At 48.4% G+C, this 9,394-nt stretch overlaps 1 protein-coding gene across 1 annotated transcript in view; it reads left to right on the top strand.

The window, feature by feature from the left end:
- Nucleotides 1-2,019: 2,019 nt before the first annotated feature.
- CHRNA3 (cholinergic receptor nicotinic alpha 3 subunit) overlaps nt 2,020-9,394 on the top strand; it is a 29,552-nt gene continuing 22,177 nt past the window's right edge. The window contains exons 1-4 of the mRNA XM_004276357.3: nt 2,020-2,116; nt 3,802-3,941; nt 4,055-4,099; nt 5,226-5,335. Of these exons, the coding sequence (XP_004276405.1) occupies nt 2,020-2,116; nt 3,802-3,941; nt 4,055-4,099; nt 5,226-5,335 (392 nt within the window). The remainder of the gene's footprint in view (nt 2,117-3,801; nt 3,942-4,054; nt 4,100-5,225; nt 5,336-9,394) is intronic.

The raw sequence follows: 9,394 nt of genomic DNA, 5'->3' as shown, positions 1-9,394 counted from the left end.
TTTAATCTTTGCCTGGCAAAGGGGGTAACACAGCAAGCTAGCGCCTCAAGAGCTGTGCCCCCTTCCCTGGGGAATAGGGAAAGGTTATATAGCCTGGGGCTCATGGTCTGGGGTAAGTGATAAAGCTCAAAGTAATGAAGGTCTTGCATTTCTTTTGTTCTACAAATTCATGGCCAAAGCTGTCATCAGGTGGCTCAACAACCTGGTCTGGTGTCCCTGAAGTTATCGGCCCAGTGACCTTCTGTCCCAAATGAAGAGTGCTACAAGGGAGTGTAGCAGGAGAAGAAATGCCAGGTGCAAAGGGTAATTCATATGGAGTCAGAGAGTAATCAGCTTTGGGAAGGACGTCTAGCTACAAGTGTTTGTTAGAAGTAACAGCTGAAGAATAACCACTATTGATTAACTCTTTCAGGCCTGTTTATGTTGTTCCCCCAGCCTGTTCATTGTTTCCTTATTTTCCTCCTTTATCAGAAAACAGAAGTCTCATTTCTATTTTTGCTGCAACATTAGCAGCAAATGTTGGACATCTTTTCGTGAGCTTTTTGCCTTTTTTGGTCAAGTGTCTGTTTAACTCTTTTGCTCATTTTTAAAACTGGGTTTTAGTTTTCTTACTTCTGAGATCTTAAAAATAACTAGGTATAATTTACATATCATAAAATTCACACATTTTAAGTGTACAGTTCAATGAGCTTAATAAGTTTATCACTATAACCCAGTTTTAGAACACTGACATCACCCCAATAAGATCACTCATACCCATCTATTCTTCCTTTTGAGTTTTGAGGGTTCTTTATATGTTCTGGATACAAGTCCTTGGTTGGATATGTGATTTGCAATATTTTCCAGATAAAGGGATTCTTGTCAGAAGAATGAAAATTCTCTAAATGGGGGCCTGACAGTAAGTCCCAATTCTTAAAAACATTTTCTGAATCCTGCAAAATGTCTCCTTTTGTTTGGTTTTAATGTGGGTAGGTGACCCATTCTGGAAATAATAAAGGTGACTGACCTGTCCTGTGATAGAGGAATTCCAAGGAAGCCTGCAGGTACCCCACCCCACTCCTGGGGGGTGGTCCGAGAGACCAAGGGGCCCCAGGGCGGTCTGCTCCGTCACAGAACCATCCTGGTGCACCCAGGGCGCAGATGGGCCGGTGGGCAGAGGAGGTTCTGCAGGGGCCAGCAAGGGCAGTGCTTTCTCTGATGGCTCCATCTCCAAGACTTATTTTTAATTTGGTTCTTTCTTTCTTTTGTTTTACTTTTTATCAAGATATTGCAACATATTCGACAGTAGACTAGAATAACAAACCTCCAGGTGTTTCTCATCTAGCCTTATCAATTACCAACTCAATGGCCGATATTGTTTCAACTGACTCCAACCCTCCTCTTCACGGTAACCCTAAGGACTCTTAAAAACACAAATACCATTATCACTCCTAAAATATTTAACAATTACTTAATAGTGTCAAAATCTTGAGTCCTCGTCTTAAGGATGTGTTAGAACCTTTCAGGCAGGCCGGCGACCGTCCGTCTAGCCCGGTGGTCCCCAAGCCCGGGGAAAGGAGAGACTCGCACCCACCCAGGAAGCCAGGAACAGAGATTCGACCCCTATTCTTCCCCGTGGTTTGCCAGTACCTGCTTGGATTGGCCCGGCGCGGAGCCGTCCGTGGGCTACACCGACCACAGAGGGAGGGATGAGACCGCCCAACACAGCGCAGTAGAGGACCAGCGCATCCCTGTTGTCGGACGCTAGCGCACCTCTCTCCCCAGCAGAGGCTCGGAAACCCCACGGCGGCGGGCGGGGCTGCGCCCGGTATTGGGGGTGGGGCTGGAGCAGCCGGGGCTCCGCACGCCGCGCCCTGGCCCCGCTCCGACTGGGCGGGCAGCGCCTGGAGCCCGGCCAGGCGAGTCTGTCTCCGCCACTGTCCCGCCGGCTCCCGACCGTCCGGCTCTGCTCGGTCTGCCCTCCGCCCCACGCCGCCCGCCCGGTCAGCGCGGAACCTCTGGCCAGAGGGCAGACCAGCCATGGGCGCCCAGCCGCGCGGAGTCCGCGTCGCGAAGCTCTTGCCTCCCTGGGCGCCGCCGCCGCTGCTGCTATTTCTGCTGCTGCTGCTGCTGCCAGGTACGCGCGCGGGGCGAGGGGGACTGGAGGGACGGGCGCCCAGCCCGAGCGGGGTCCGAAGGGGATGCGGCCCGGAGCGCAGCGCGAGGAGGTGGGGAGAAGGGCGCCGTGGCTGGGGACCCGAAACTCGCGTGGACTGGCTCCGGCCCGGCGGCGAGTTAGGTGGGGGGTGCGTGTTTTCCCCTCGGCGGGCCCCTCCTTGAGAGTGATTTGTGCGCTCCCTGGAGGCGCGGGGAGGGCCCGCACTGGGGCTCTTCCTTCCACAGCCCAGCGTTACAGATTCGAGTCTCGGCCCTGCCCATTGTCCTGCTTGGCGCACTGGGTGCTGAACTGACGCGCCCAGGCCGCGGGTTCCACTGTCTGCATCCCGCCCACCTCCTCGTTTTACGAATATCTGGGGAAGCTGAGGCCAGAGAGGGCTCAAGATTTGCTCAAGGCCACCTGGGGCAGAGGGGAGTCGTTAAGGGGCGCCAGCCTCTCCTCCTTGTCCTCGCCTCTCCGCGCTCCTGGCACCTCCCCGCCTTCGCCTTCTGCCCGGTCTCTAAGAGGAGCTTGTTAGGGAGAAGCCGGCCCTAATAGAAAGGCTTTTGAGTGTCCTGGGAGGGGTGGTAGATACCAGGGGACGAGGGATTTGGCAGGGCTGCAGGCGGTCCCTGCAGCTGGGAGGGTAAGTGTGTTGGGAGACCACGTTGTGACCATGCACTCAGAGCGCTGTTCCTGCCCCTCCGGTGCTGAGGCCCCCACTACTCAGAGCGCTGAACACTCCCCACGGAGCTCCTGAATGTGGCCCCTTCTTTATTTGGAGGGGGGCGGTTAGGGGACAGTCAAAATCCCTGGAGAAGTTGGGTTGGACTTAAAGGATTCCCCTCATCCCCTCCCCAGATTTTTCCCAGATCTGTGAGAAGCAGCAGACAGCTGACTCAAGATGCCTGGAGTGTGGCTTTAAACAAAGAGGGTCCCCAGGGGTTTCAGAGAGGGAAGGGTCTTTGATCAGCATGTGAAGACAACATCAGCGGGAACCGTGGGTCGCACTCTGAGAGCATGGGAGCCACGTAGGCACCCGCTTCTAAGATGTTCGGTGGCCAAACCCCTACAGGGTCCTGGGTGGGAAGAAGGAAAGCCCCAGTCCTAGGTTGTAGTCTCCCTCGGGCCCTGGGGTACTCCTGCCCTGGGAGTGGACTGGTCGTCTCTCCATTGTGGCTGTATGCAGGCAGATTGCATTTGGATCACGCTGCTGCCGTGCAGTAACAAAGATGGTGAGGACGGTTCCTGAGCTCTTACCATATGCCTGCATGGAGCTAAGCACTTCACTCATAACAACCCTAAGAGGTGGATACATTTATAATCTTTCACAGATGAAGGAAATGAGGTTTAGAGGGGTTAAGCCACTTGCCTAAGCTCACACAGCTCACAAGGATTCTGTCAGGATTTGCACCAGATCTATCCAAATTCAGAGCCCAGGCTTGTAATCATTGTGCTTCTCAACGAATGTGTGTGACCTGATGGAATCCCTTCTCTCTTGGGCCTCAGTTTCCTAGTCTTTAACTTCAAGGAGTAGGACTAGTCTGAAAGTCTGGAGTTCCAGAGAGTACCCTCAGCAGATGGAGAGGAAGCTGTAGGTGGATGGTGTCCCTGGTGAGGGGAAAAGTGACTTCCCCAGGATCTGACAGGGCTACTTCCCTCAGTGGCCAGAGCCTCCGACGCCGAGCATCGTCTGTTTGAGCGGCTGTTCGAAGATTACAATGAGATCATCCGGCCAGTGGCCAATGTGTCTGACCCAGTCATCATCCAGTTTGAAGTGTCCATGTCTCAGCTGGTGAAGGTGGTGAGTGCCAGAGCCACAAGCCGTGGCCGTGGGGTATGGAGCTTCTGGAATAGCCTTTCCCAGAACCAGCCTTGTTTTTGTAATTCACCATCTACTTTAATCTCTCTTTCTAGGATGAAGTAAACCAGATCATGGAGACCAACCTGTGGCTCAAGCAAGTAAGTGACCAGACCCTGGGCACTGCTGCCCCCTGGTGGTGACTGCTTTATTTGCTGTCTGTGAACCAAGGGCCAAAACGCCTACTTCACTCCTGTGGACCCAGATTGAGGTCCACTGACTGGCTGGTCTGTCTCTACCTGGGCTTGGGGTCATATGCACTGCTCTACACCCCTGTGGAAAGACTGCAGGGCCCAGCCCCTCAAGTCACAGACGATAGACTGCGTCCTGGAAAGAGAGACCTCCATGCTCAGACAAAATGGGGCTGACCCGGGCCTGGAGCCCTGGCCCCGACTCTAGGGTGGCGCCTGAGGCACCTCTTCCCCTTCCTCTTGCTAAAAACTCATCCTTGTTGTTGATGGGGGGGGGGGTGGGAGCTGGGGTTCTGGATTTTCCTGTTCAGATTGGGACCAAAGAAATGGGCTTCCACATGTTCTCCCCAGGGAGGCTTTGTGCAGACGTGGACAGATAACTCACTGGCCTAAGGGTGATCCTCCCACCAGCTCAAGCCAACTGGACACTCAGCTCATGCAGCCTTCCTTCCTAGGAGGCTGGCAAGCCAGGTGGGCACGGTGCCCACTCACCGCCCTATGGTACACGTTCCCTCCAGCCACAGCTTCACCTCTCTCCCCTCAGGTGCTCAGGCCTCACATCCCCCAGCCTCTACACCCAAACACTTCCTGGGCCCTGGTGGGATCATGGCTCCTTCCCCAGACCCTTCAGAGGCCAACCCTGCTCAACCCGGAGGTGGAAGAGGGTTCTGTGTGTCATGAGCGCCGTTACTGGGGCCTGATGGCATGTCCAAGCCGTTTCAGGAATGTAAACAGCAGGAGCTTAAGGCAGGGACCTGGACCTGGCACTGGAAGTGACTGGAGAAAGCCCTAGTGGTCCTGATTGATTGATGGGGGCTGGGCTTGCCCCACTCATGGGGGCGGCCTGCACACTCAGCCCAGTGCTGTCTCCCCACTAGCACCCACATGAGGAATGGGCCAGTGTGGTCTGCATTGCAGAGGCGGCTCTGACGTGCAGCCGAGGTGGGGAGGTCACCAAGATGAGTGGTGTCAAAAGAAGTAAAACCATGCTTGTCCTTCCACTGCCCCCCTCTCCCTCCTTGCCTTCTCCCCCCAGATCTGGAATGACTACAAGCTGAAGTGGAACCCCTCCGACTACAATGGAGCGGAGTTCATGCGTGTCCCTGCACAGAAGATCTGGAAGCCAGACATTGTGCTGTATAACAAGTAAGGTGCTGGGTGGCCCCCACCTCTCAGGGCTGTCAGCCTGGACCTGGGTCCTTGGCCTGCTGTGCTTTACAGCCTGGTCTTCCTGGGACCTTTTCCAAGAGAGCTCCATTCATTTGGTTCATTTCGCAGGTATTTATTGACCTACTATGTGCCAGGTCCTAGAGATACTGTGGCACAAGATAGATACCCTCCCCCCTTGCCTCTAGGAGTTTATCAGACACACCAGGGAATACAGGAATGAGTTACAGTATCCAAATATGCAATTACAGACTGGAGGAAGGGCAAGGAAGGAAACATGGGGGTGGGCTTCTGTCACCAAGGCAGGACCTGACCATCCCTGTAAGTCAGGCTGTAGCCACGCCCCATGGTTAGACCACAGGAAAGCTTCATTCTTTTTTTTTAATGGATGACCACAACAAAAGCAACAATGATTGCAACAACCAAACACGAAACACACTCGTACTGTCATAATGTTGACATTCAGTCCAGTAATCCTCCACTGTAACAGCTCCTTTACTTTGCAGTGAAAATTGATTTGTATATTTTTTGCCTCTGAGTCCTTGTGGGATTTTTTTTTTATTATTCAAACAGAAAGTCACAAAAATTGTAATCATCCTCATCAGTTCACTCAGTCCCATGTAATTAATTTTTTTTCATCTTGATCTTTTGTTAGCACTTTTATGAATTCATCAGTTTTCCATTAGAGTTCTAAAAATGCTTATTCATTCAGTTCAGCACTATAGTCAGTTACCAGAAACCTGTACTTGTCAGAGTCTTTTCCATGAATTCCTTGAAGATGAAACCCTTTTATAGGAACATTTTGTGAAAGCATCAGAGTACACCCAGAACTCTCTGTAAATGACAAAAGACTTAAATATTACCACGGTTAAAGATATGATGAAAGTTCATAATAATGCAGCTGACAAGGAAATTTAGTTATTTCTGAGATATACATTTTAAAGTAATAACTAGAGTTATGACTTCTAACATTATACCAGAAAATATAAGATTTTTAGAAATTTCATGTAATGTTTGAATCATTTATATTAATATATTTCCATACAAATAACCCAAAGAAAGTTTAGTATTAGTTGTTTGTTTTTTTGTACTGCAGGTTCTTATTAGTCATCAATTTTAAACACATCAGTGTATACATGTCAATCCCAACCGCCCAATTCAGCACACCACCATCCCCACCCCACCGTGGTTTTCCCCCCTTGGTGTCCATATGTTCGTTCTCTACATCTGTGTCTCAACTTCTGCCCTGCAAACCGGGTTCATCTGTACCATTTTTCTAGGTTCCACATACATGCGTTAATATACTATATTTGCTTTTCTCTTTCTGACTTACTTCACTGTGTATGACAGTCTCTAGATCCATCCACGTCTCAACAAATGACTCAATTTCGTTCCTTTTTATGGCTGAGTAATATTCCATTGTATATAGGGTACCACATCTTCTTTATCCATTTGTCTGTTGATGGGCATTTAGGCTGCTTCCATGACCTGGCTATTGTAAATAGTGCTGCAATGAACATTGGGGTGCATGTGTATTTTTTTTTTCACACTTTTAAACTTTATTGAGGTAGCATTGACATGCAGTTAGCCTCAGGTATTTAAAGTATACAATATAAGCTTTGTGACACATGTACATACCCATGAAACCACAACCACCACCAAGATAAGTGAACTTATCACCCCTTTAGCATCCCTCGCTCCACCTCCCTGTCACCATACCCCATCCCTAGGCAATCACTGATCTGCCTTCTGCCATTATAGATGTTTTCATTTTCTAGAATTGTATATACATGGAACAATACAGTAGATATTCTTTCTTTTTGTCTGGCTCCTTTCACTCGGCATAATTGGCATAATTATTATTATTTTTTGATTAATTTATTTATTTATGGCTGTGTTGGGTCTTTGTTTCTGTGCGAGGGCTTTCTCTAGTTGCGGCGAGCGGGGGCCACTCTTCATTGTGGTGCGCGGGCCTCTCACTATCGCGGCCTCTCTTGTTGTGGAGCACAGGCTCCAGAGGCGCAGGCTCAGTAGTTGTAGCTCACGGGCCTAGTTGCTCCGCGGCATGGGGGATCCTCCCAGACCAGGGCTCGAACCTGTGTCCCCTGCATTGGCAAGCAGATTCTCAACCACTGCGCCACCAGGGAAGCCCTGGCATAATTATTTTCATACTCATTCATGTTGCTCCATGCATCAATATTTTGCTCCTTCTTATTGCTGAGTATATCCATTGTAGGAATACACCACAATTTGTTTACCATTCACTTGGTGATGGATATTTAGACTGTGTCCTGTTTGGGGCCCTTACAAATAAAAGTGCTGTGAACATTTGTGTCTTAGTTCTTGTGTGGGTGTATACTTTCTTTTCTCTTGGGCAAATACTTATGAGTGGAATGACAGGATTATATAGTAAATGTATGTTTATTTAAGAAGCTGCCGAACTATTTTCCAAAGTGGTTGTTCCATTTGACATTCTACCAGCATGTAGGAGAGTTCCACTTATTCCACATCTTCATCACACTTCATATGATCAGCGTTTTCAGTTTTAGACATTTTAATAGTGTGTTATGGTACCTCATTGTGGTTTTTTTTTTTTTAACATCTTTATTGGGGTATAATTGCTTTACAATGGTGTGTTAGTTTCTGCTTTATAACAAAGTGAATCAGTCATACATAAACATATGTTCCCATATGTCTTCCCTCTTGCGTCTCCCTCCCTCCCACCCTCCCTATCCCACCCCTCCAGGCTGTCACAAAGCACCGAGCCAATATCCCTGTGCCATGCGGCTGCTTCCCACTAGCTATCTACCTTACTACATTTGTTAGTGTGTATATGCCCATGACTCTCTCTTGCCCTGTCACAGCTCACCCTTCCCCCTCCCCATAACCTCAAGTCCATTCTCTAGGAGGTCTGCGTCTTTATTCCTGCCTTACCCCTACGTTCTTCATGACATTTTTTTTTTCTTAAATTCCATATATATGTGTTAGCATACGGTATTTGTCTTTCTCTTTCTGACTTACTTCACTCTGTATGACAGACTCTAGGTCTATCCACCTCATTACAAATAGCTCAATTTCATTTCTTTTTATGGCTGAGTAATATTCCATTGTATATATGTGCCACATCTTCTTTATCCATTCATCCGATGATGGGCACTTAGGTTGTTTCCATCTCCGGGCTATTGTAAATAGAGCTGCAATGAACATTTTGGTACATGACTCTTTTTGAATTTTGGTGTTCTTAGGGTATATACCCAGTAGTTGGATTTCTGGATCATATGGTAGTTCTATTTGTAGTTTTTTAAGGAACCTCCATACTGTTCTCCATAGTGGCTGAACCAATTCACATTCCCACCAGCAGTGCAAGAGTGTTCCCTTTTCTCCACACCCTCTCCAGCATTTATTGTTTCTAGATTTTTTGATGATGGCCATTCTGACTGGTGTGAGATGATATCTCATTGTAGTTTTGATTTGCATTTCTCTAATGATTAATGATGTTGAGCATTCTTTCATGTGTTTGTTGGCAGTCTGTATATCTTCTTTGGAGAAATGTCTATTTAGGTCTTCTGCCCATTTTTGGATTGGGTTGTTTGTTTCTTTAATATTGAGCTGCATGAGCTGTTTATATATTTTGAAGATTAATCCTTTGTCTGTTGATTCGTTTGTGAATATTTTCTCCCATTCTGAGGGTTGTCTTTTCGTCTTGTTTATGGTTTCCTTTGCTGTGCAACAGCTTTGAAATTTCATTAGGTCCCATTTGTTTATTTTTGTTTTTATTTCCATTACTCTAGGAGGTGGATCAAAAAAGATCTTGCTGTCATTTATGTCAAACAGTGTTCTTCCTATGTTTTCCTCTAATAGTTTCATAGTGTCCGGTCTTACATTTAGGTCTCGAATCCATTTTGAGTTTATTTTTGTTTTGTTTTGTTTTTTTTGTTTTGTTTTTTTGCGGTACGTGGGCCTCTCACTGTTGTGGCCTCTCCCGTTGCGGAGCACAGGCTCCAGACGCGCAGGCTCAGCGGCCATGGCTCACGGGCC

Source organism: Orcinus orca, chromosome 2, assembly GCF_937001465.1.
Source record: "Orcinus orca chromosome 2, mOrcOrc1.1, whole genome shotgun sequence".
NCBI lineage: Eukaryota > Metazoa > Chordata > Mammalia > Artiodactyla > Delphinidae > Orcinus > Orcinus orca.
Note: the sequence above shows the minus strand (reverse complement) of the source record. Positions and strands in the feature narration are given on the sequence as shown.